Here is a 24,975-nt window from a genome sequence, read left to right on the forward strand (position 1 = left end):
AATAAGATGGGGGGTAAGGGTGGACTTACCTCCTCAGGACAAACACAACGACTCTATATGATCAAAAGTTTTAATTCTTACTCCAAAAATATGCAACGCGTTTCACGGGTCTCAAGTCCACCTCCTCAGGCAAAAATACAACAGGAGTAACTTAGAAATGTGTGGAAAAAGCACAGAGGCGCTGTGCTTTATACACACATTTCTAAGTTACTCCTGTTGTATTTTTGCCTAAGTAAGCGTACAAACATAGTTTTACATTTATGATATTTTATCCTGTTGGCGCCTCTGTTACTTCTGTACGCTATTGTGATCCACCTGGTCCACAGACAGCGACTTCTTAACCTGAGTGGGGACATGTCTAATATCCCTTCATGTACATATAGTGGTTGCCTGAACTTGAGCAACCCACACTTGTGAGTATATTTCAGTTTGCTGCTACAATGTATCCACCATCATCAATAATACACTATTGGGGGCTCTCGGTTTTGTTTTGCTTGCTTTCCTTAATAAGGTACCTGGTCATGCTTGCATGTATAGCCCAATAATTTGCTACCCCTGCTATAGTCTATGGTTAGTATTTAATAGGATATCAACTGATATGCTTTTTGGATGTGAAAAGAAATTGAATTGATTGGAGGAAACCCACCCAAACAAGGGAAGTACATAAAAACTCCATGCAGATAGCATTGAGGCTGGGAATAAAATCTCCATCTCAATTCCTGCTAAACATGACACTTTGCCCAACTGCAGACTGCATGGAGTGAATGATTACTGTTGCCTTCTATTCAGAGTTGAAACAGCGATGATATATTTATGTAAAATAAATATAGTAGTGTTCAGGTGACCAGTTGTCCTGTGATTTGTAAACTAAACTTTTCTATGTGAGGGTTAGTTTAGTACCATACTAGTCCAAACCAAAAACATTCTGAAATCTAGCATTTAAAGAGACTCTGAAGTCTTGTAAAAACCATCTTTTTATTTTAAAAATGTGTTTAACATGATTGTCCTAACTAAACCGCGCATCCCCGCTGCTGTAATCTATCTAAATCCCCTCTAACTCCCTGGGGGGGGGGGGGGGGGGGGCAATCCGGGCAGCGCTTCCGTAAGAGGCAGAGCTATGAGCCGCAGCTCTGCCTCAGTGCGTCTGTCAGCCAGGATCGCCACCTCTCCCCTGCCCTTCTCAGTCTCTGTATAGACAAGGGGTGGGGGGAATGGGAGGAGAGAGAGGAGAGCGCACTCAGTAGGGTAGCAGTTGTCCCTGGCAAGCCTGCCGGGGAATGATCTCACCTTTAGGACTGACTGACTAGCCAATATGGGTCTGTCAGCAGTCTAGCATTGTCCCTCTTTATGCCGGGGACGCAGGCAGCAGTGGTGCTTTCAAACAGGATCGGTCACATCAGCTGATCTCCAGAGATGGCCGCTCACTGGGTCTTGCTGGATGTAGTGCCTGGAGGCTATGTGTGCAAGTTTGTTAGCTGCACTCTGAACTCCCACTATGTGTGGGGATAGAGTGTGCTGCTGAAGGTTCCTGGAAGGTGCAGTGTGTGCAGAAAGGATACACGGCAAAGTCCGTGTTTGGTTGAAAAAATAATAAAATGTTTATTACGCAACGCGTTTCTGGAGAGAAGTTTTCTCCTTTCTTCAGGCGAAAAACCTACCTACTGCAGACGCCCTTCTCAGTCTTCCTTCACTGAGAGGGGCGGGGAGAGGCGGAGATACGCGCTGACAGACGTGTGTAGAGGCAGAGCTGCGGCTCATAGCTCTGCCTCACACGGAAGCGCACAGGACAGCAAAATCCAGGACCAAGAAAGTCGTGGATTTTGCAGGGGAGAGGGAGGGGGGAGTTAGGGGGGATTTAGATAGATTACATCCACGGGGATGCGGCGGTTTAGTTAGGACAATCAAGTTAAACAAATTTTTTAAAATAAAAAGATTTTTTTTACGAGACTTCAGTGTCTCTTTAAATAACTCCTAAGATGAAATGACTATCCTTACATAAAATTGATCTTAGAAGTACTTTTGAAATTTATTTACGGTATACTGTAATTTGCTTTATTACATTTTTTGTTTATGATAATGACTCTTTAAAATCTTCAACAAATGTGGTGTACTTTTAGAGAGCGGTCATAAACAAAAAATAAAACAATGGCCTCAATTCTGGTAGCTATGTGTGGAAAAAAATGTTTGTTGGTAAAATACCGCAATCGGTATTTTCCCTTTTTTGGGCAATTCTGAAAGATTTTTCCGTATTTCTGAAAGTGTGGTAAAATGTGTGGGAAAATAGTGTGGTATTTCAGTGGTAAGGCTCCATTTACTCTTAATGAGCTGGTATGTGTTCATTTTTACTTCTCCATAGCAGTGCATTATGAAAAATCTTTCAGTTAAAACGGTATAGTGTGAACTTAGCCATTGGGAAACATGGGCATTACTTTGAAAACCAGTTGTCCTTTCAGTTATAACTGAGAGCAACTGATTAAGTGTAAATGTTGCCTTAGCATGCAGTAAATAATAATAATAATAACGACAACAGTCTTTAATTATCTTCCATAAATTAGGATAGTTTTTGGAAAGGTTTTTTTGTTGGGGGAGGGGGGTGTATTTGATTATGTAGTACCCTATACAAAGTATATTTATAGGCATCCCCTATAAAAAAAAATACAGTAAATATTCAGAGTTTTATTTCTACTATTCTTTTTTCACAGTCTGAATAGAAACTTCACTAAAACAGAAATAGGAACTCCACCAAAAACTGCAAAATGCATACAAATTGACTATACCGCCAGGTACTGACAGGTCTTAGACTGATCAGTAAATTATGCGCTAGCATGCCCCCTATTTTTCATGAGAATTCCGATTTTCGGTAAAATTCCACAAAATTACTGCACATTTTATGCCCTAATTTACAGCATTACAGATGCAAATCATAGACCCAAGGGAGTGGAGACAGGTCTTTTTCCCCCCTGTGACTTTCATCTTCTTTGTTTTGTGGCTCGGATTTTAAAAAGTTTCTCTAATAATTCCTCAAAGAAGAAAAGACCCTTTTTTGTCCAAAGTGTGCAAAAAAAAAATAATAATAAGTTGTCCCAAATGTAATTAAATTTTATAATACAGATCCATCTATGTTTAAAGGACACCCGAGGTGAAACGAAATGAATTAAACAATTGTATATATCCTCTTTCTCCTAAAAATGACTTTTTAAGATTTTCCACAGTTTTATTTTATATTTAAATCTACTTTTTAAGTTTTTACTGTTTTATTGTTTTTGCTCAATAACACATTCATTGAAGTATGCCAGAGCTAAAATCTATGAACTGTTGACCCTTTTTATCTCTTTCCTGCTCTCAGAAGCCATTTTCTGCTAGGAAAGTGTGTATAGTTGTAATTTCTTATCAGTGAGGGGCACACTATACAGGGTGGGCCATTTATATGGATACACCATTTTATGTGAATGGTGAAGTTAAACAAAACCACCGTTATTGGTCTGACACTAACCCACATTGGATAGATCCCTCCAAGACTGTTGGAACAAAAACATTGATGGTATGGTGTGGTATATGGGGTGTATCCATAGATAAGGTGTATCCATATAAATGGCCCACCCTGTAGTCTGACCCAGTTCTGACAGGAACTGCCACTTACATAGCCGATGTTTAAAGAGAGTCTGAAGCGAGAATAAATCTCGCTTCAGACCTCAAAGATAGCAGGGGCATGTTTGCCCCTGCTAAAACGCCACTATCCCGCGGCTAAACGGGGGTCCCTGACCCACCAAATCCCCTCCGCGCAGTGGGGGGATTACTTCCTGTTTGAGGCAGGGCTAACCGCCGCAGCCCTGCCTCACGCGTGTCTATCAGCCGCGTATCTCCACCTCTCCCCCGCCCCTCTCAGTCTTCCTTCACTGAGAGGGGTGGGGGAGAGGCGGCGATGCGCCGCTGATAGACGCGACTGGAGGCAGGGCTGCGGCCGTTAGCTCTGCCTCCAGGAGGAGCAAAATCCACGACCAAGTTGGTAGTGGATTTTGGAAGGGGGGATTTGGGGGTGAAGTGACCCCCATTTAGCCGCGGGATAGCAGCGTTTTAGCAGGGGCAAACATGCCCCTGCTGAATATGAGCTCTGAAGCGAGATTTATTCTCGCTTCAGAGTCTCTTTAACTCTTTCAGGCAGAGAAAGAAAAAAAGGAGCACAGCATAGTTATTTGTGTGCTAGGCACTGTACATACACATGTCTATCTCAGGTCACATGTCACCTCGGGTATCCTTTAATTCTGTGGTTTATTGCACAGCTACCTGCAGTGCATAGTGTAAATGGGACTTTGCTTGCTTGGTGCTGAAATGTACTTTGTAGATAAGGTGACAAAACAGAGAGAAAATTCACAACAAAAGATTATCGAATCAATTAGGAGAGTGTAAGTTCTACCGGCACTATGAGATATACAGTCCAATCACTGGAAGCAGGAGGTAACATATATCCAGCCGACACCTTGATTAAAAAAACTGCGTGCTCATGATGCTATTAGCAGATGGAGATAACATGGATCATTGGAGAAAAGAAACAAGTTCCATCAGGCACTGCAGTTGATTTGTATTTATTTGAAATTTAAGCATGATGTGAATCCAGTATGTGAATTCCTTGTATTCAAAAGGCAGGTGCATAAATCATAAGCAAACAACTTGTGCTATGATGACAGAGTCAATATTTCTACATAAGATAGATGTCCTACCATATCAGAAGGTGGCGGTGGTGGATGCAAGGCAAAAACGATAGCCTAACCGCCGTTTCGCACTGCGGTGCTTCTTCCAAGGCGGATTCAGTGGATCAGCCTTGGAAGAAGCACCCCCGCAAAACGGCCGTTAGGCTATCGTTTTTGCCTTGCACCCACCACCGCCACCTTCTCTGGTTTCTTTTCTCCAATGAGCCACAAAAGATTATTTAATCAGGGATTCTCTTGTTTTTTTTTTTTTTTTCTATTTTCACTTGAGCATGTTTCAGACTCTAGCTCCTAATACTTAAAATGTTACATCTGTTGATATACTATGTTAGCCAATACCACAAACGTAACCTTTTAGACAAGGTTCACACTTATCAAACTGCAGCGTTTCCCCGCTAGCATTTTGAGCAAGGAAATGCTGCATATACCGCCAATACCCTTACCATCCCAATTGCAAGCCGGCACGATTCAGATGGCATGGCGCATTTTACAGCAGCACTCACCAAAATCCCTATAGCTGTGCATGGCACGGCTACAGAGATTTCAATGCATTCCCGCATCACTGCAAGTGCTAGCATACATCCTGCAATATGCACGCCGGCTCAGTGGAAACCGGCCCATGCAGTCATTTCTGTCAGGAGTTCCAGCTCAAGGTATTCTAATACTAACTAATGTCAGTTACTTCTTAGGAGTCTCTGAATTTCCATAAAATCAAGAAAAGTACTATTCCAGTTTGCTTAGGCCTTGCATACAATCCTGTATTCCCAATACCTACCATTAAAATAGTACAATATGAGATTAGCACTGCTGCCACGATAATGAAAACTACAGACCAATCTTGCCACAAGCCCAAGAGCCGAAAGATTTCCCTGGAGAAAAAGAGATAATTTAGGTGGGATATCAAACACAGTACACATGTTCAGGTCATTGAAAGAAAATGAAGTCTGCAACTTTATCTTTTTTAAAACAAGTTAAAGGCACAAGCTAAATACACTAATGAAATACATAGCTGGGTTGAAAAAAATGCATACGTCTATCGGGTTCAACCAGAAAACGAGGTACAGCACTAGCCTCCACCCTCACACACACCTTAGTTGATCCTGCCAATATTACACCTAAAACTTGCCTTGGTATAAACCGTACGCCTAACACTATCCATCCCTTCTTGTTGTAAATTCCTAAATCTAGCCCTGCTGTAAACCCTCCACCTAACACTACCTGAACCTTCTTACCGTAAATTTGGGCCCGACTTGTGTCCTGTGCCCAAATTCTACACCTTTACCTGAATTGTGAAGATGTACATGGACTGCTGGTGGCTGCACCATGCTAATCCCATTTGGTACCTGTTCTTCTCCCTCTTGTCCCTGGTGCCGGTAACACCTCCTTCTCAAATGCTACATATCCTGTGTAACTTCTTGTATGCTGGTCAGGGGATTGTACCCAATGTGTGGCCGCGGTGCCTTGCCTACTCCCATTGTATTACATAGTTACATAGTTATTTGGGTTGAAAAAAAAGACATAAGTCCATCGAGTTTAACCAGAGAACAAAGTACAACACCAGCCTGCTCCCTCACATATCCCTGTATTATATTCTTCAATACAAACTAAAGCGGACACCATCTTTAAGAAGCATTATTAGTTATTATTTGACTTAAAAATGAGTCACATACAGTATATGGGGTGCAGACCAGAGATAAATAACAAATGTTACTACATGCATGAGGGGAAGAAGTGGGTAGCTACAGGAAAATGAGCGGGATCGTTGTCAGACCAGCAGCCACATCGATATCACCCAAGTGTACATGGGCAGATAGCTGGTGAAGTGAAGACATGTAAACAATAGGTAGCCAAGGCATTTTCCAGGAGACAAGGACAGTAATTCAATTTATCACACTATAAGAGGAAGTTAGGGATTGATTCAGTATATTTATCTTAAAAGTACATTTACTATTCACCATTCTGGATTGATTTCACAACTGCATTAAATATTGACTCAAAATTTCATATATAAGCAATACACGTGAGAAAAACAGCAGCAATGGTTAATTGAAACTTGACGAAACTTTACCGAGAACTTACTCATTAAAATTGTGCATATCGTTTTCCAGGATGACTGTTATGTACATCCACATGGCAGTAAAAAGGAACACACAGATGCATAGAAGAACCCAAATGCACTCACACTGGAAAGAAAATACAATTTCATTAGTCAAACAAGCCCACATTGGTAAGTATAATAAGGCAAATATAAGCCACAGTTATCAATAGTTCCATGGGGATTAGACACTGGACATTTTAATATAATTACAATGAACATTGGAGCTTACTACTATACACAGCTTATATTTACATAAACAGTAAAATGGTTATTAAACATTCAAGTCCCTTGGTAAAGGAATGCAGATAGGCTGGGCACTCATTGCCGGCTGCAGGCGTTGTGACTTGGTCCTGGAAGCCGCAGTGTGGTTCAGCAGGCAGATTTCCAATAGTACAATTAGAAGAAAAGCACTGTGCACCAAGGCGAATGCTTCCAGGTTCATTGATTACAGAGGAATCAGGATCACATACAGGGAGACATGCAAAGGGAGTACAGGATGGTTTAACAGCCGTTTCGTGGGGTAAAAACCCACTTCCTCAGAGACCAAAATCAAAGATCTCTGATGGTCTAACATCCGCGAAATGGCTGTTAGACCATGCTGTACTCCCTTTGCAAGTCTCCCTGTATGTGATCCTGTGTAATCAATAAACCTGGAAGCATTCGCCTTGGTGCACAGCGCTTTTCTTTTACTTGTACTATGGTTATTAAACACTGCTTTTAGTTGCATAACCACTTTGATGGTAAGATTAAGTGCACAGCAGGTATTATAATCGTAATAATCCGATTTCCTCTGGAGATAATGGCTAGTACACACATTCAGATTTTATAGTCAATTCTACTTCTGATCGATAAAGTTTAAAAAGGTAGCTTATCGATGACTAGTTTTCGACACAAAGGTTAGTATCGATATCTTTCTCGACCGTGCGTAGATCGGAGAGGGTGGAATTTATCGACCACAAAACTGGTAATCGGAAAGTCTGTATGCACGATCGATTTTAATAATCAACTAGTGGATCAAAAAGTCAACCCCGTCTCCAGTGTCCCGGGCAGCCCTCAACGGATGTCCTTATTTGTGGGAGGAATCTAGATAATGTTCATGCAGTGTGGTCTGGTGTAGCCTGGTACATTGGTGCAGGTCATGTGGAGTTCGGAAACTGGAATTTTTTCCAGCTTGCCTCTGCCTGGGTTCGCCATCTGTGCAGGTATAGGCCATGTGGAGTCCACCGCTGCTACCCAGGAAGTCGGGGCTCCACTGAGGTCGGAAGACACCACACCAATCCGGACACCTTTGGCCTTGCTGGTTGCCGGCTCCATCCATCCATTGGCAGCTGCTGCTCCACAGCAGCAGGGACACCTTAGGTTCAGCCCCTTCATTATGACAGACGCTAATCTGGAAGGGCGGCCATGCCCGGACACTTCTGTGACAGCCAGATTATCTTGACCAGCCCTGCTGAATGCTGCCCAGGAGCCAGGAAATAAACAGAACAGAAATTAACACCACTGCTCCTTTTTGAACTGGAACACTTTGGCCAGCACTGCCAGATGCCAGCAATCGGGATCCTCAATCCTCAGCCATCACTGCCGGTTTCTTTCATGAATAACTGGGCCATCAATGTTGAACCTCAGCCTGTCTCTCCCCCCCCCCCCCCTCCACACTTCGATATCTCCTTAGGGATAACAGATGATTGCCAAGTGCGACTGGTGGCGCCTTAGTATGGCAGCCATGGCTCCTGGCTTTTGTAAATGTACCTCCCTTACTCTCATCCAACCCCCCTCCTTCCAGAACCTGTATGAGCCAAAACCAATTCCAGGTAAACCCCCCCCCCCCCCCCCCCAACCCAGTTTGTACTTTGTGCAATAAAGGATTCTGATTCTGGTAGGCACTGCAGTCTTTTTGCTCACTGACTGGAGCTGCACATGTCGCTTTACCAGCACAGAAGCAATGTGTTATCACCAAACAACAGCACCAGGAACAGCCTGTTGCAGCACAGAAACAATACTCTTGTGGGCACAAAGGATTTGCTTGTTGCCCACCTGAGCTGCACCTCTGCCTTCTTTCCTATTGTCCACCAGTGCAGAAGCAATGTTCTGTCGCTGGCCTCAACAGCGCCAGGAGCAGCTTGTCATAGCACAGAGACAATGCCCTCCTAGGAATCCCCTATTAGATAAAAGGCTAAAAAGAAAATGTGATATATTACAAAAAAAAGTAGGCATTTAATAGATGGAATTTTAAAAACACAATACAAAGCAAATAACTCTGTATGTAAAGATCCATGGGTTTTGAACATCAACTATAAATGATGGTATGAGAGCCCACTGTCCTGCACACCATTGTTCTGTTGATATTGTATTGGTATTGTCTTGCCTTGCTGCACCTCGGACAGTTGGTGGGAATAATTTTGCTTGGTGCAGAGCATAGCAAGGAGAGCATGTTTCCAAACAGGCAGTGACCTCTAATGGCCAGAGGGAGCAGAAGCTGCCATCCATCAACAAGCCTGCAACCTGGTACCTGGTATAGGCTTTGCATTCTGGAGCTCTTGGACTTCTATATCAGAAACTACCGTACATGGTTTAAGATAAATGATTTACATTGATACGGCTGGTCAAAGAGGGAACTGTACACCCATCCATAAATGGCTGATTGGAAGTAATTTGAAAAAAGAACAGAAGTTGTAAATAGCATTCATCACATAATTCAGATAAAGATATAAACAATTATGCTTGTAAGTGACAAGATGTTGACATTTTAAGTGTACTTTATTCAGAGAGACGCTCAAGTTTGGTATATTTTTACATTCCATTTTAATAACTTTTTTGAAATTTGATGTTTAAAAGACCCAATTCTTTTATCAGTGCAATACCTAGACTCCTTAAAAAGCCCATTGCCATTTCAAATACTTAATAGTGACAGATAGAAGTGTACCTTTAAGAACAACTAGAGCTCCTAAAGTGTATCTAAAGGAGAAAAAAAGTGCCCCTACGGTGTATTCACCTTGAGAGGGGTAAGTCTCAGGATCCTATAGAGGTTTGCCCCTCCTCCTCCTCCACAGGCCCGTTCCAGCACTCTGGGACCAGAAAAAATAGAGCTTGTTAGTCATGCTTAGGCACACTAGTATTGCGCATGTGCGAGCCACCTGCACACATAGTAGCACGGACCTAATCGGACTTGGCTTTTTCCACCTGAGCATTGCAAACCTCCCAATTTTCCTTTAAAAGTGAACCTTTCTTTTAGTTCTGATATTCTTACATTTTCTTTTAAACTCCCTGCAAAAAAAGGAATGTATTTAGGTTCATAAAGACTGTTTTACCATATTTAAACTGGTTTTCAAATTAATATTACAGACAGCATTCAAAACAATGTTTAAGCACATCCAGCGAAAAGTACCCAGCCTTACACATGTAAAAACTAGGTCAGGGAAACACCAGGTGCTGATTCTGAAAGCATTCTCTGAAAATTCGTTTTCATCACCTCCCAAATGTTAACATGAATGCTTCTCATCACAGAATTGTCATCAATAAAACATGGAACTTAATATTTCTGTGTAGAACTGGCAGTTAAATGACTACAACTGAGCGGTGTGGTGTTAATCATACATTTTACTATACAAAAAAAACTCAGTATGAATACTTATTATACATTTGACTTACCGTTGAGGTCTTCTGCTTTGTGACTTTGCACGAACAACTGTGAAATGCCCACAGGCACAGAACGCATGATGGGCAGAAACTGTCTCTGGACATCTTGTAGTTGGGAGCTTTGCCGTGGGTTGCAGAAAACGCTAAAATGAAAAATGACACTACGGTAGTCAGAAAATAAAGAAAACTATCAAAAGCCGTAAAATAATAGTTACACGTGGATGAGATACTGAACCTCGGCACGATCACACAATCTCTCACTCGTATCTCTGCACTAGACGGTGAGGCACATTCTCTCTTAGCGTACAGCAAAAAATATTACAGAACAAGTTAAACCAGACTGGGAGGGACACGAGACAAAATGTGACACAATAGACGGAGGAAGACCCTCTCCTGTGTGCGACAATGAAGAACTCTACAGACTGTAGCATGTTCAGTGGACTTACCAATCATGCTGTCAGATACAGGTAACACACAAGAGATTAATAATAGAGCCTAAAGGACGGGCAGGAGTATAGCCTTTGGAAGATTTGGCAATGTGTCCTAATGTGAGAAGAAGGCAAGTCAAATTAGCTATGCCTACAATTAAGGCCAGAGGAAAGCACAACTACTGTACAACAAACTATTTTTTGAAGGGAAGTCAATACAAAAATACTTCAAAAGTAGATATAAACATTACATTTAACAGCAGAAGTGGGCTGTTACAGGACATGCAAGCCTGTTTAAGGGACACCTGAATTCAGATATGGCTGCCATATCGGTTTCCTTTTAAACAATACTAGTTGCCTGGCAGTCCTGCTGATCAGTTTGGCATCAGTAGTGTCTGAATGATACACCTGAAACAAGCATGTGGCTAATCCAGTCAGACTTCAGTCAAAAACATCTGATATGCATGCTAGTTCAGGGTAGTATTAGAAACAGGAGATTAGTAGGACAACCAGGCAACATGCATTGTTTAAAAGGTAATAAAATATAATTATTACTAAATGTAATTTTTTTTCATTTTGTTGTGCATCTCTAATCCCCTTATTGCAAGTTCCCTAAATGTAGTGTACATACCCCAGGGGTAACTTACATAACACAAGTTGTTCATCTAGATAAAACAAATACGTTTCAAAGGAGCGCTGTAAAAACAGCACAGGAGATTTGGGCACAGCCGGTGCCACCATAAGCCTTAATAGGAATTACAGCTATAGTGGTGCGCAGTGAGTAATTTGGGTGCCGTCAAAAAATGGAGCACAAATTACTACAAAAACACTGTAATTCGGCTGCCAGCAATAGCTGGAAGCAGAATTACATACTTCCCCACTATCCATGGCGGCCAGGAGGGGGAATAGCAATTAACTCCACTGGGACTTGTGCAAGAGCTGAGTGAGCCATTTATAGGCTTTACCCTGCGCACAAATCTCCTGGCGGCTGAATAATAGGTACACATTTAAAACCCATTGAGCTCATCATTGGTTACAGATACGTAAAAAAGTAATGATGGGAAATGATTACTGGCTAACTCTCTTACTTATAATGAACCACAGCAGGCGTTGAGTTTTGGGGCATCGAGAGGAAAAGCCAGAACATTTCGCTAAGTGGGTTCTGGTTGTAGATATTTTCCCTCACTGAAAACACAAAGCAGAACCAGGCACTTCACTGGCTCAAACTCACAGGACCCACATTACAAATACTTCTTACTTTTTATGAAGTATGTATAGCCATTTTATAAAAACATACTGTTTAGGTATAGCCTGGATCTTTATAGATAGGAATATTATCCTGGAAATCCAGAAGATTTGCAACAATTTACACAGACCATATTTAACATAATTACAGCTCAGTGAGCACATTAATAGCATTTGCGATATATTTATTATGCTATTTAATTATATAGAGATAACACTCCTTATTAAAGTTAACACGCCTTATCAGAATAGCACAGCGAGCGCTACAGACTTATGCCCGCTAATTAGCAATGACGCAAGCTCCACTCATCCTGCCCTGAGCCCCTGCAGGTTTGTAGCACTTGCTATGCTACTCTGATAAGGCGTGTTAACTTTGATAAGGAGCGTTATCTCTGATAAGGCGTGCTATCTCTGATAAGGAGTGTTAACTCGGAAAAGGCATGCTATTTGTCTTATGCTGGGAATACACGGTTTGTTTCTGCTGTGCGTTTCTGCTCTCGATCGTTTTTGCAGCTCGATTCTGCAGTCGATTCTCTTAGCTACCTTTAGCTTTCTTATTTTTTTCCATTCACTTCTATCAAAAATCAAGCGGCAAAAGTATTGAAAGGGAGATCGGACATGTCGGAAATGATCTATTGAACCATCTAATCAGCTAAACAATGAACCACGCATTCCCAGCATAAGTGTATCAAGCCCAAAGAGCGGAAAAGAATCACCAATGCAGACTAGTGCCAGGATTCATGCAATGCCCTATTTCATGTGTTGGTGGCAATATATGCCTGGGCTATGGTGAACATTCACAGTGTTTGAGAACTTGCAATTCCCGGTTTCATCCTGTGTCCCTCATCAAACTATGCTACTCCTCTCCATGCAACACATGTGAGCTTCCTAAGGCTTTTCACTTCCTTAGACTATGCCAAAACACCTCATTTGCTAGTCTGCAAGGTACATAACAAAAGACATCAGTAAAACACCTTGCGCTATAGAAAATCTTTTTCATGTTCCGGAAGAAGGCGTGGCTAAGCGCCGAACCGCGTTGTGACGAGAAGACGGCTTGCCGAAAGGAGTAGGAGCCGGCGGTTGTCCTCAGTCCACCAACCTTACATCGCGCACAGACCCTGGAAGCCCTGGCCAGGCTCAGAAAGTGGGAGTAACTCACTGGCGGCCCCCTACATGTGCAATTCTTGCAAATTCATTGTAAGTGCAATTGTTTTATGCGTGATATAAGTTAATAAAGTTAATGCACCATAGGAGCGCACCTTTGTTCTCTTAAAACCATTTATTGGCTAGCTTAGTTGTAAAAGAGTAAGCTCTTAGCTAATAAGCCTTCTTCCGACTCAATTCCTCAATGCTGACAAAGAAAACAGGCAGCTTTTGTATACACTGGACATTGAAAAGAGATACAGAATTGTTTTGTCAATACACAGAACATGTATATCACGCTTTTCTCCTGAAAATGCCAGAGCTGCAGCCACTAGGGCGTGCTCTATAGGCAGTAGCAGTTTTAGGAAGCCTTGTCCAAGGTCTCCTGCTGAATAGCAATCATGGCTTACTGAACAGCAAGAGCCAAGATTCGAACCTTGGTCTCCTGAGTCAGTGGCAGAGCCCTTAAAGGGGAACTGAAGAGAGAGGTATATGGAGGTTGCCATGTTTATTTCCTTTTAAGCAATACCAGTTGCCTGGCAGCCCTGCTGATCCTCTGCCTCTAATACTATTAGCCATAGCTCCTGAACAAGCATGCAGCAGATCAGGTGTTTCTGACTTTAAAGTCAGATCTGACAAGACTAGCTGCATGCTTGTTTCTGGTGTTATTCAGATACTACTGCAGAGAAATAGACCAGCAGGGCTGCCAGGCAACTGGTATTGATTAAAAGGAAATAAATAAGGCAGCCTCCATATACCTCTTACTTCAGTTCCCCTTTAAACAGTACTCTATCCAGCCACTTGTACATATGGGTTGGCAATACCTGGTTAAAAATCTCATACCACAGACTCAGGGTGATTATGAGAGATAGTAAAACAAGAGTTCAAAAATTACCTAAGAGGCAGAGTACATACAAAAAGAATTGTGGCATTTAAACCCCATCATACCAGCACAAAAAAATGACTATTCCTTTTCAAATCTCTATCTAGAGGCTAACACAGTACAATACTCTCAGGGGCGTTCCTAGGGTCCTTGGAGATCGGGGGCACTAGGCGGAAGGTGTATGGCAAAAAATGGGCATGGCCATACAGTGAGTGGGCGTAGCCATGGATGGGGCTAAATGTACATGAACTTAGCAGCGATGTAAGCTACAGATAACGGGCCTGCCCATCAAAATATTGGATGGAGCCCCCTGTCCTTTATTTAGATAATTTACAATTAGTATAGGCATAGATCAAAGATGTATACGCACATACAATTTTGATTGGTCAATCACTGACCAATTTTACCACCCCCATGCAGTAAGTGGGCCAACAGACAATGCATTTGATGAACAGAGCTAAAATTGGCTAATCAAAATTGTATGTGTGTACCAGGCTTTACAGCTAATACTGTACATACTGAAAGTAGCAGGGATCAGCATACAATACAGCTGGTTTAAAATCAGTAAAGGCACAGAGTAACACCTTATACTGTACACACTGGAGGTAGATCAGCACACAGTGCAGGCACTAGAGAACAGCTTATACTGTACATACTGTAGGCAGCAGAGATCAGCACGCTGCAGCTAGCGCACCCAAAAATATGAGGGTTACGTTGTGCGGTGCGCTATGCGCGCCCAACGAAGAATGGGAGTGGCCATGGACCAGTATGTGGGTGTGGTCACGGGTGGAGACACATTTACATAAACCTAGCAATGGTGGGACATTAGTTTAGGACAGTGATGGCTAACTAATCTATCGCAAAGTGGCAACAGCAATTAAAACTAAATACTGTACAAACATTTTAACTCATACATGAACATTATGGAAAATCCAAGTTGAAAATAAACTGTGAAGATGAACAATTTCATCCATCCTACTCCTGAAAAAATGTATTCTTTTTTTTTAGAACCTCCCAGTTTTATTTTCTGTTTTAAAAAGCTAAAAAAAGTAGGTTTAATGCTATTTTCTCATATGATTATGATTCAGCTTTTCCCATAGTCTCGCAGTTATCAATCATGTGACCCCCAACAAGACAAATTCAGCAATCATGAGGCCCCTATCAAGACAAATTCAGCAATCATGAGGCCCCTATCAAGACAAATTCAGCAATCGTGAGGCCCCCCAACAAGACAAATTCAGCAATCATGAGGCCCCCAACAAATCATGAGGCCCCTAACAAGACAAATTCAGCAATCATGAGGCCCCCAACAAGACAAATTTAGCAGTCATGAGGCACATAAATAGACAGCATTTCACATAAATAGGCAGAATGCATCCTTAATATGGTAGACACCTTTCACCTGGCTTCTGAATTCTCCTCTACTAGCTGCTGGGCTTGGCAATACGGTTTTTGGCTGGATTGGACATGATGTGTGGGCTAAAAGGCCTGGCAGTGATGCTGTGGCCTGGCTGGCGGTGATGCTGTGGCCGGGTTGGCTGGCGGTGATGCTGTGGCCGATGCTGTGGCTGGTTTGCCTGGCGGTGATGCTGTGACCTGGCTGGCGGTGATGCTGTGACCTGGCTGGCGGTGATGCTGTGACCTGGCTGGCGGTGATGCTGGGTTGCGCTTGGCTGATTGAAGTAAATGCTGGCCTGACTAGTGGTGATGCTGTGGCCTTTTTGACAGTGATTCTGGGCTGGTTGGCTGGTGGTGATGCTGGGCTGGCTGGCCTGGATAGTTTAGGTAGTGACAGGTGCCCCCTAGTTAAGGTAGCACCAGGAGTCCCCCAGTTTAGGTAGTGACAGGAGCCCACCAGTTCATGCAATGAAAGGAGCACCCCAGCTCATTTAGTGACAGGAGACCCCCCAGTGTATGTAGTGACAAGTGCCCCCCAGTTCAGGTAGTAACAGGGACCCCCCAGTGTATGTAGTGACAGGAACCCCCAGTTTAGGTAGAGACAGGAGCCCCCCAGTTTAGGTAGTGACAGGGACCCCCAGGTTAGGTAGTGAGTGGCAGTGACCCCCAGGTTAGGTAGTGAGTGACAGGCGCCCCCCCAGGTTAGGTAGTGAGTGACACACGCCCCCCCCGGTTAAGTAGTGAATCACAGGGACCCCCAGGTTAGGTAGTGAGTGACAGGCGCCCCCTAGGTTAGGTAGTGAGTGACAGGCGCCCCCCAGGTTAGGTAGTGACAGGGACCCCCAGTTAGGTAGTGACAAGCGCCCCCCTTACCTTGAAAGCCAGCGTCAGACCCGGCCAGGGGCGTAACTAGGAATCGCCGCCCCCCCCTGCAGAAATTCTGAGCGGGGCCCCGCTGGGCCCACTCAGGGCCGTCTTTTAGCACTGGAGAGGTTGAAGCATGAGGGGAGAGCTTGGTAGCATGTCGGTGGGGAGGGGGGACGGTGCCCCCCTCACCTCGGGCTCTCCCCTCTGCGCTCCCCTCCAGCATTGAATAGTCGGTATGCAGGCCGCGGGGCAGCGGCAGATACATACCTTCCCTGCGTTCCATGGATGTTCCTCTCTCTAGCTTCTGACGTGACTTCCTGTATAAACAGGAAGTAGCGTCAGACACTAGAGGGAGAAACATCCGCGCTGGAATGCAAGGAAGGTATGTATCTGCTGCTGCCCCGCCGCCTGCATACCCACTATTCAATACTGGAGGGGAGCACAGAGGGAAGAGCCCGAGGTGAGGTAGGGGGGGGGACCGTCCCCCCTCCCCACCGACGTGCCACCAAGCTTTCCCCTCATACTGCGACCCCTCCAGATCCTAGCGGTGGGGCACCCCTGTAAATAGATTGGAGGCACCCCAGGGCATGTTGGGGGCACGGACCCCCCTAAAATAGGGCTAGTGACGCCCATGGTTCTAATATTTTCTCATTCTATCCAAAACCAAAATAAATCAAATCAAATATTTTTGAAGCTTCCCTCTGGAGCAGAGATGGTCAATAAGATGCAAATATTTTTGACTTTGACTTCTTGCTGAAAATGATTGGTCAAATTTTAAAATGCATACAATTTGCATGAAATGTACATGCAGGTCAGAATTAATCGCATGCGATTGACCATCTCTGCTCTGGAAATGGTGTTTCATTGATGTGTTCCATTGAGACATTATGCAGGCAGATATTGGAGCCACGCAGAACAACCACGCTCAATCTATGCATAAAAAATTCAGGGCACAAAGAAAAAAAAAATTCAGCCTGACCACACTAAAAAGAATACAAACCTCATTCAATCCTTTTGTACTGCATTTAGTAAATATGCAAATACACATTTATATTCTATTTTGATTAATGTCAGTACACACTGTTGCTATACCATCCACAGATTCCCTATGTTTGTTCTCTGTAGGTCCCCGTCCGTCTCATCTTCAAAATCATATTTCTGCACCTGGCAACGAAACTATTAAAAAGTAGGTAAAGAAGTCAGTTCAAACTGAGTATTTTCTAGTTTCCTATGGGCTTAAAGGATGCTTTACTGCTAAGGTGTCAAAACTTCTTTTGTGAGAAAACTCAAGAGAAAAAGGTAATTGAATAGATCCCTGTGACTGTTGTGGGGAAGAGTCACCACATGTCTATGGTGTTGTTCTAGGGTGGCTGAATGTTTGTTGTCGGGAATTGCTGTTATGACATATGAAGGGCTCTTGTTATGAGCCTACCGTATGCACTGTTAATTTTAAAAAGTCAAATTGTACCTTTCAGAAAAAAAAAAAAAAAAAAACTTTAGTCAGGTCATCAACTGTCCCTCAGAGGGGTTCACAATCTAATCATAGTCATAGTCATCATCATAGTCTAGGGCCAATTCACGGGGAAACTTATCTGTAGGTTTTTGGACTGTGGGAGGAGACCAGAGTGCCCGAAGGAAACCCACACAGACACAGGCAGAACCTACAAACACCTTGCAGATAGTGCTCTGAATGGGATTGGAAACGGGGACCCCTCCCTGCAAGGAAGAGGACATATAAAGATCTTTAACTTAACTAGAAAAATCTCTAGAGCTTTCACCATGAAAACAATGGTAGCAATGATGGCTCATAGAGCTCTATTTCTTTAAAACAAAGTTAATGTGTTTTTCTGGTTTGTAGTTGTCCAAAAGGTTGTTTGTACTGTACTTTCAGGCAATAAGGTGTGACTATCAAGAGATAAAAGTGAAAGGTAAAATTCTTCTCAGACAACTCATAAATTATTTTTTTCTGGAAAATGTGAATAATTCTTTTCATCAGAAGTCACTCCCTTAAGTGTCGCATCAAATCATGCAGAATGTCAGCAAAACAGGAAAGAAAAAGGTATATACATGTTTAGATTTTCATATGCATAAAAATAATATTATAAAATAATTTTTATGAAGCAGTTTTTTTTTCTTGTTTTTTTACTGCGAATATTTCAATACTTGTAGGACAATTCTAATTAAGCTTCATGTCCAAAGTAATCATATGGGCCTGCCTATTTAACTGTCTATATGCTAATCTAGAATGCAAACTAGTAACACTTCAGGAATGTTGATGCTAATTTTACGCATACTTATATCACTTGAAAACGGACCAAATGCCACAGCAGCAGCATTTGATTGGTACATATTCAGGCAGTATGCTAAAAATATGCACCAACCAACTGCCATCAGACAAGTGATGTGGCTTGCCTAAGGGTCCATTCTCACTTGAACGGGAATCTTGCGATTCCCTCTCAAGGCAGACCGCTAGCGGTTTTTAAAAACCGCTAGCACATGTAACACTATGGCAGTGTTCTCACTGCTGCGTTTGCATTTAGCGTTAACTGCAGTGGCGTAGCTAAGGAGTTGTGGGCCCCGATGCAAGTCTTACATTGGGGCCCCCAAACACTCTATAAGTAATAATTGATACAGCGCACCAAAACCTGCCAATGGCAACTACAGTGTCAGATGTGCAAGAAGGGGATGGAGAGCAGTTTGTTAATGATTACCACTAGTCGAAATAGCTATAGAAGTCATTATTAGGAGCACAGGACCAATAGAGAGCTAATACTGCAGTTGAGGGAGGGCCCTTCGGGGCCCCTCTGGCCCAAAAGCCCCGATGCGGTCGCAACCTCTGCAACCCCTATTGCTACGCCCCTGGTTAACCGCAAACGTGTTACATGCAGCAGTTTGCCAGCGATTCGCGATTAGCGATCGTGATTAGCATGCATAGCACCTCTAATCGAGATCGCTCCCAAACCGCTGTAGTGTCCAGTGATTTTTTTTCTGCATTAATCACGGAAAAATCACTTGCAAAACGCTAGCGGTAATCGCTGGCATTCTGCGGTTTTAAGTGTGAACGAAACCTAGAAGCCAGTTAAAGCCTTCCACAACGCGGCCACCCACGGTGATCGTGCGACTTTAGCCCCCTGCCGACTGTTCCACGCCAATTGTCTTGAACGCAGCGGGAGCCCGAGGACCACTCCCCGCCGATCGGCATGAATGGCTAGGGTCGGGGATTGCAGGAGGTCGCGCGCGCGCACGCATCCCCACTGGAATGACGGTGCTCCGCTCCGCCATCAGTTTTCCAGCGGCTGCTGCTCGGAAACTGTTAAACGGCAAAACCGCCATCTAATAGGACTGTACAGCACTGCGATCTAAGGCAGCACTGTACTGGGGCCAGCAGTGTGACAGGGCTGTCCCCCTGGCAGGCTCAGGGCTGATCCACTGTCATAGGCTGAAGCCTGTGACAGCCAATCACAGTGATTGGCTGGTGGGAGGAGAAAGGGCGGGGGATAGTATAAAATAAATAACTAAATAGCTAAATTTATTTAAAAATAAATCAAACAAATATTTTTATAAAAATAAACAAACATCCTAGTAGGGATGAGAGCCCACTAACAGAATTCTCTGTTAATGGGAGAAAAGGGGGGGGGGGGGGGAAATCACTAGTCTGCTGAGTTGTGCGGCCCTGCAGCGAGGCCTCAAAGCTGCAGTGGCCCATTTAGTAAAAAATGGCCTGGTCACCAGGGGGGTTTAACACCACGGCCCTCAAGTGGTTAAATGACCATCAAGGCCGATAAGATCACAATCATCCAGATTGCCATGGCCTTCCGCACAAAAGTACAGCGATCACACCCACGACGTGCCGTAGTTTTTAACCCACTGCAGAAAATGGATCGGAATGAGATTAGTCAGATTGCAGATCGCTGGAAGTTCCCCGATCCATCTTCTGCAGTCTTCATGTCTGTACCTAACTTTAACGCTGCCTCATAACGGGAGACTGTAGTGTTCTCTGAGCAGCAACTAATCTGTTACTAGCTAGCTTACTCCCACTGAGGGGAAAATAAATGCTTAGCTGAGCCAATACAAAGAATTTTGCAATGCTATTGCCCATCTGTTGTCGCTGATCAAATTAGGAAATTGGCAAAGCACTCCTGCAGCCTAGTATTTAAAGCATGGAAACCAATCTAGGTGTTTGATAAGCAGAGTACCTAGGTTTAGCATGCAGCTTATACAGCTAGCTTTTGGTGCACTAGCTCCCTTCACTTCATCAGGTATATTTACAGAAGAAAGCACATATGGCAGACTAAATATGTATACCATTCTTAAAACACTGTAAACTGCAAAATGTAAATATTGTGCAGCAGTTTCATTTATATAAAAATGTACAGAAGTAAAAAATTACAAAAAAAATAAATATGTTTTATACGTCTTATTGACGGTTTATTCCAGCTAACATCAGAAGAAAGGTAGAGCTCAGTATATGTGGTGATCTTTTGTTATTAGCACATACAGTCATTTCTTAAAAATTGCTTCTCCAAAATGTGCCCCATTGGTACTACACTACACTCTAGTGCTATGGTATTTTTTAAAGACCAAGGGCTTGATTCACAAAAGAGTGCTAACTGTTAGCACAGCAGTTTTCGTGCGAATTTTCGCCTTTGTGCGCGATTGCGAATTTTCGTGTGCAAACGCGTTTTTTTGCGTGAAAACGATAACAATTTCACGCAAAAATTCGCAATTTCACGCAAATAAGCGCTCTAGTGGGTGCCCTGCCTTAAAAAAACTTGAACTTACAAATGTCTCTCCGTAATGCGTATTGTATACAAAGTAGTGTTGGCCAGCCTGGTCACCTACTTACTTAGTCCTGTGGCTCCCGGTTGCCTCACACACCCATACCACACTTACTGGAGAGCTGCTGTTCCTTTCACGGATTACAGCCAATTAGATAAATGCATGCGGGTAAGATGCGCACAACATGTTAGGATTGCAGATCCCCTCCACAGTGGGATGGGATTAGTTGAAGACCAAGAACTCTGCGCACAGCAATATTAGCACTGTTACGTGCATCAACCCCTATTAAACCAACAAATGTTGGTATCTTCAAAGAGGCAGCATAGAGAAACACAGATTGCAGTAAATTATTTAGGATACCCACTCTCACAGTAATTATCCTGGTTTCAGCATCAGAAACACTTCCAATTATGCAAATATGAAGAGGAAAAAGCACTTGCACAAAATGCAGCAGGGGTGGATACTGCCACACTGGGCTTACCTGCAGCGTGCTCCAATGGTAGTCCACAATTTCAATCAGAAGAGAGGAAGGAGATGGGCACAGCTGCTAAAATACCCTTTATTGTGGCTGAGTTGACACAAAAAAGCTTACAGCATTGGGGGGAGGATAAGTCTGACAGCTGTTTCGCAGGGACTAGCCCCGCTTCATCAGTAGTCCCTGCAAAACAGCTGTCAGACTTGTCCTTCCACCCCCCCCCCCCCCCACCCTCCACTGCTGTAAGCTGTTTTGTGTCAACCCAGCCACAATAAAGGGTATTTTAGCAGCTGTGCCCATCTCCTTCCTCTTCTGATTGAAATTGTACACTATACCGATTATATTATATTATATATGCATCCGGAAAGTATTCACAACGCATCACTTTTTCCACATTTTGTTATGTTATAGCCTTATTCCAAAATGCAAAATTTATTTTTTTCCTCAGAATTCTACACACAACATCCCATAATGACAACGTAAAAAAAGTTTACCTACGTTTTTGGCGCATTTATTAAATCTAAAGAAACAGAGAAATCACATATACATAAGTAGTCATAGCCTTGCGATGCCACAAGCTTGGCACACTGTCAGGCTAGTCTGGTCAATGACTATAGGTCAGACTGTATGCCCATATGACTGAACTATATCCCAGACTGTTACACCTGCACAACTCCTGCCTAAGACAGAACTACAGTAACCCTGCAGGTAGATGTAGCATACAGACTGACAGATAGTATTCACCAGATAAAGCAGTAGTTATTATACAAGACACAGTATTTACAAGTAGTATAGTCACCTGAGGCCCGAAGACTGAGGCAGTCCAGATGATAGGTGACTGCAGGCTGGTGAGGCAGTTCAAACACTTTACAGGTAGCATGGTCAATTCAAGCCAATGTCGCTCCAGGCAGAGTTCAAGGGAGTCCTTAATCAAGCAGGTGTCTATCCAGGAGGCAATCAGACGAGTTCAGGTACAAAGCAAAGTCGGCAACAGGTAATCCAATCGAAGGCGAAGTCAGGAACAAGCAGTGGTCGGCAACGGGAATCAATCTAGAGTAAAGCTTGGTCAGGATACAAGGCAAAGTCGGCAACAGAGATTAATCAGAGTGTGAGCGCATACCCAGCAACAAGCCACAGCTAATACTATGACGGGCGATATCTGAGGGCGCTCACCTTAGCTATATACAAGGTCTAACCGATCAGAAAGTAAAGGAATCCAAATTGACCAATAACACAGCAGCGTGTCAGCAGGTCAGCTCACACGCAATGTACCCACGTGGCTACTGTTCACAGCGGCGGAGCGCGTACTGAGAACGCGTCCACCGCTTATCCCATGGGAGTTGAGCGCCATGTGCTCCAGTGACATCAGGGATCGTTCCGCCGCCATGAGCAGCCACAGGATCTTACACACACCTATTCTTGGCCAGTTTCACCCATTCCTCTTTGCAGCACCTCTCAAGCTACACCAGGTTGGATGGGAAGCATCGGTGCACAGTCATTTTAAATTTTCCCCAGATGTTAAATCTGACTCAAGTTTGGGTTCTGGCTGGGCCACTTCAAAGACATTCACAGGGTTGTCCTAAAGCAACTTCTTTGATATCTTGGCTGTGTGCTTAGGGTTTTTGTCCTGATGAAAAATGAACCGTCACCCCAATCTGAGTTCAAGAGCACTCTGTAGCAGGTTTTCATCCAGGATGTCTCTGTGCATTGTTGCCATTATCTTTCCCTTTACCCTGACTAGTCTCCAAGTTTTCTGCCACTGAAAAACATCCCCAAAGCATGATGCTGCCTCCACCATACTTCACTGTAGGGATGATATTGGCCTGGTGATGAGCGGTGCCCGGTTTACTCCCAACAGGACACTTGGCATTCACACCTAAGAGTTCAATCTTTATCTCATTAGACCAGAGAATTTTGTTTCTCATAGTCTCAGAGTCCTTCAGGTGCCTTTTGACAAACTCTAGGTGGGTTTCCATGTGCCTTTTACTAAGGGGTGGCTTCCATCTGGTATAGGCCTTATATAGGCCTGATTGGTGGATTGCTGCAAAGATGGTTCTCCTTCTGGAAGGTTCTCCTCTCTCCACAGAGGACCTCTGGAGCTTTGACAGAGATTATCGGGTTCTTGGCCTTTTTTAGGAAGAGTCCTAGTGGTTTTGAACTTCATTTACTTACGGATGGTGGAGGCCACTGTGCTCATTGGGACTTTAAAAACAGCAGATATTTTTCTGTAACCTTCCCCAGATTTGTACCTTCGGAAGTCTACAGACAATTCCTTTGACTTCATGCTTTGTTTGTGCTCTGATGTGAAATGTCAACTGTGGGACTTTCTATCAGGGGAAACAGGGTGCACCTGAACTATTTTGAGCTTCATGGCAAATGCTCTGAATACTTATCTACATGTACTTTCTCAATTTTATTATTTTAATACATTCGCAAAAAAACTCAAGGACACTTTTTTTCACATTATCATAAAGGTGTGTTGTGTGTAGAATTCTAAGGAAAGAAATTTATAGGTGGAAAAAAAAAATCTTGATTTAGTAGTGAAATAATTACATTTACCGTAATCCATTTTGCAAAAAGGCTGTGGCATAAGAAAATGTGGATATTCTATACTGGCTTCAGAACTCAGTAAACAAACATTTTGCACATAACTAAGAATGTTGCCAAGTGTGATCAATTTCAGAATGTAAATTGTGGTAAGGAAAGATGTTGCAATGGACAAGAACTAAGTACAGTATATAATTTATAAGTTAAAATTATTTTTTACAATATTCTTTGGAATCAGCATTATTGGCCAAGTACAACGATTGTCATAACTGGAATTATTTGTGGTTCACATGGCATTGGTAGTAGTATGACAGACACGGGACATATACATTGAGACAAGCATGAGAGGCATACTTTTAGAGCATTGAGAACTCAAAAACAATATAGGTGTAGGCATACTACACAGGGGTACTTGGAGGTTGCAGTGGGCAGCTAGAGAATTCTTCTGTCTAAAGAACTAGAGTATCGGTTGGGATAACTGGAGTTCAGCAGGACTGTTTCAGTCTTACTTGTTTGTGTCCATGATTTATAGTTTTTCAGATATTAAAGTTCTTATAAAAAGGTCAAAAGTTCGCTAAATCCGAACCCCCCCCCCCCCCCCCCCCCCCCACAACAGAGCAAAGCTGGGTTAACATTTGACCTTCATAAAAATTTTATTATCACAAAGACTATAGAGATAGAGCCATGATTTTTACATCACAAACAGAAACTATGCATTATACAACCGTACTGGTTTCATGCCTGTAAGCTGTCGTAGGAGGGCTGGGTGG

The 24,975-nt window shown here is 43.2% G+C and overlaps 1 protein-coding gene across 3 annotated transcripts in view; it reads right to left on the reverse strand.

Annotated features, from left to right (window-relative positions):
* The window catches only part of GDPD2 (glycerophosphodiester phosphodiesterase domain containing 2), a 161,512-nt gene that overhangs the window by 75,209 nt on the left and 61,328 nt on the right, over window positions 1–24,975 (reverse strand). Inside the window, exons 1-4 of one of the 3 annotated variants that reach the window (XM_068247630.1) lie at window positions 10,676–10,744; window positions 10,453–10,583; window positions 6,786–6,889; window positions 5,482–5,575 (exon numbers count right to left, since the gene is read on the reverse strand). In XM_068247630.1, coding sequence (XP_068103731.1) covers window positions 5,482–5,575; window positions 6,786–6,889; window positions 10,453–10,545 — 291 coding nt within the window. In that variant the 5' untranslated portion in view covers window positions 10,546–10,583; window positions 10,676–10,744. Of the gene's footprint in view, window positions 1–5,481; window positions 5,576–6,785; window positions 6,890–9,796; window positions 9,870–9,960; window positions 10,064–10,452; window positions 10,584–10,675; window positions 10,745–24,975 lie in introns of those variants that run through there. The other 2 variants (XM_068247628.1, XM_068247629.1) reach the window with 2 other exon arrangements.

The sequence above is a fragment of the Hyperolius riggenbachi genome, chromosome 8 (genome assembly GCF_040937935.1).
Source record: "Hyperolius riggenbachi isolate aHypRig1 chromosome 8, aHypRig1.pri, whole genome shotgun sequence".
Lineage (NCBI taxonomy): Eukaryota > Metazoa > Chordata > Amphibia > Anura > Hyperoliidae > Hyperolius > Hyperolius riggenbachi.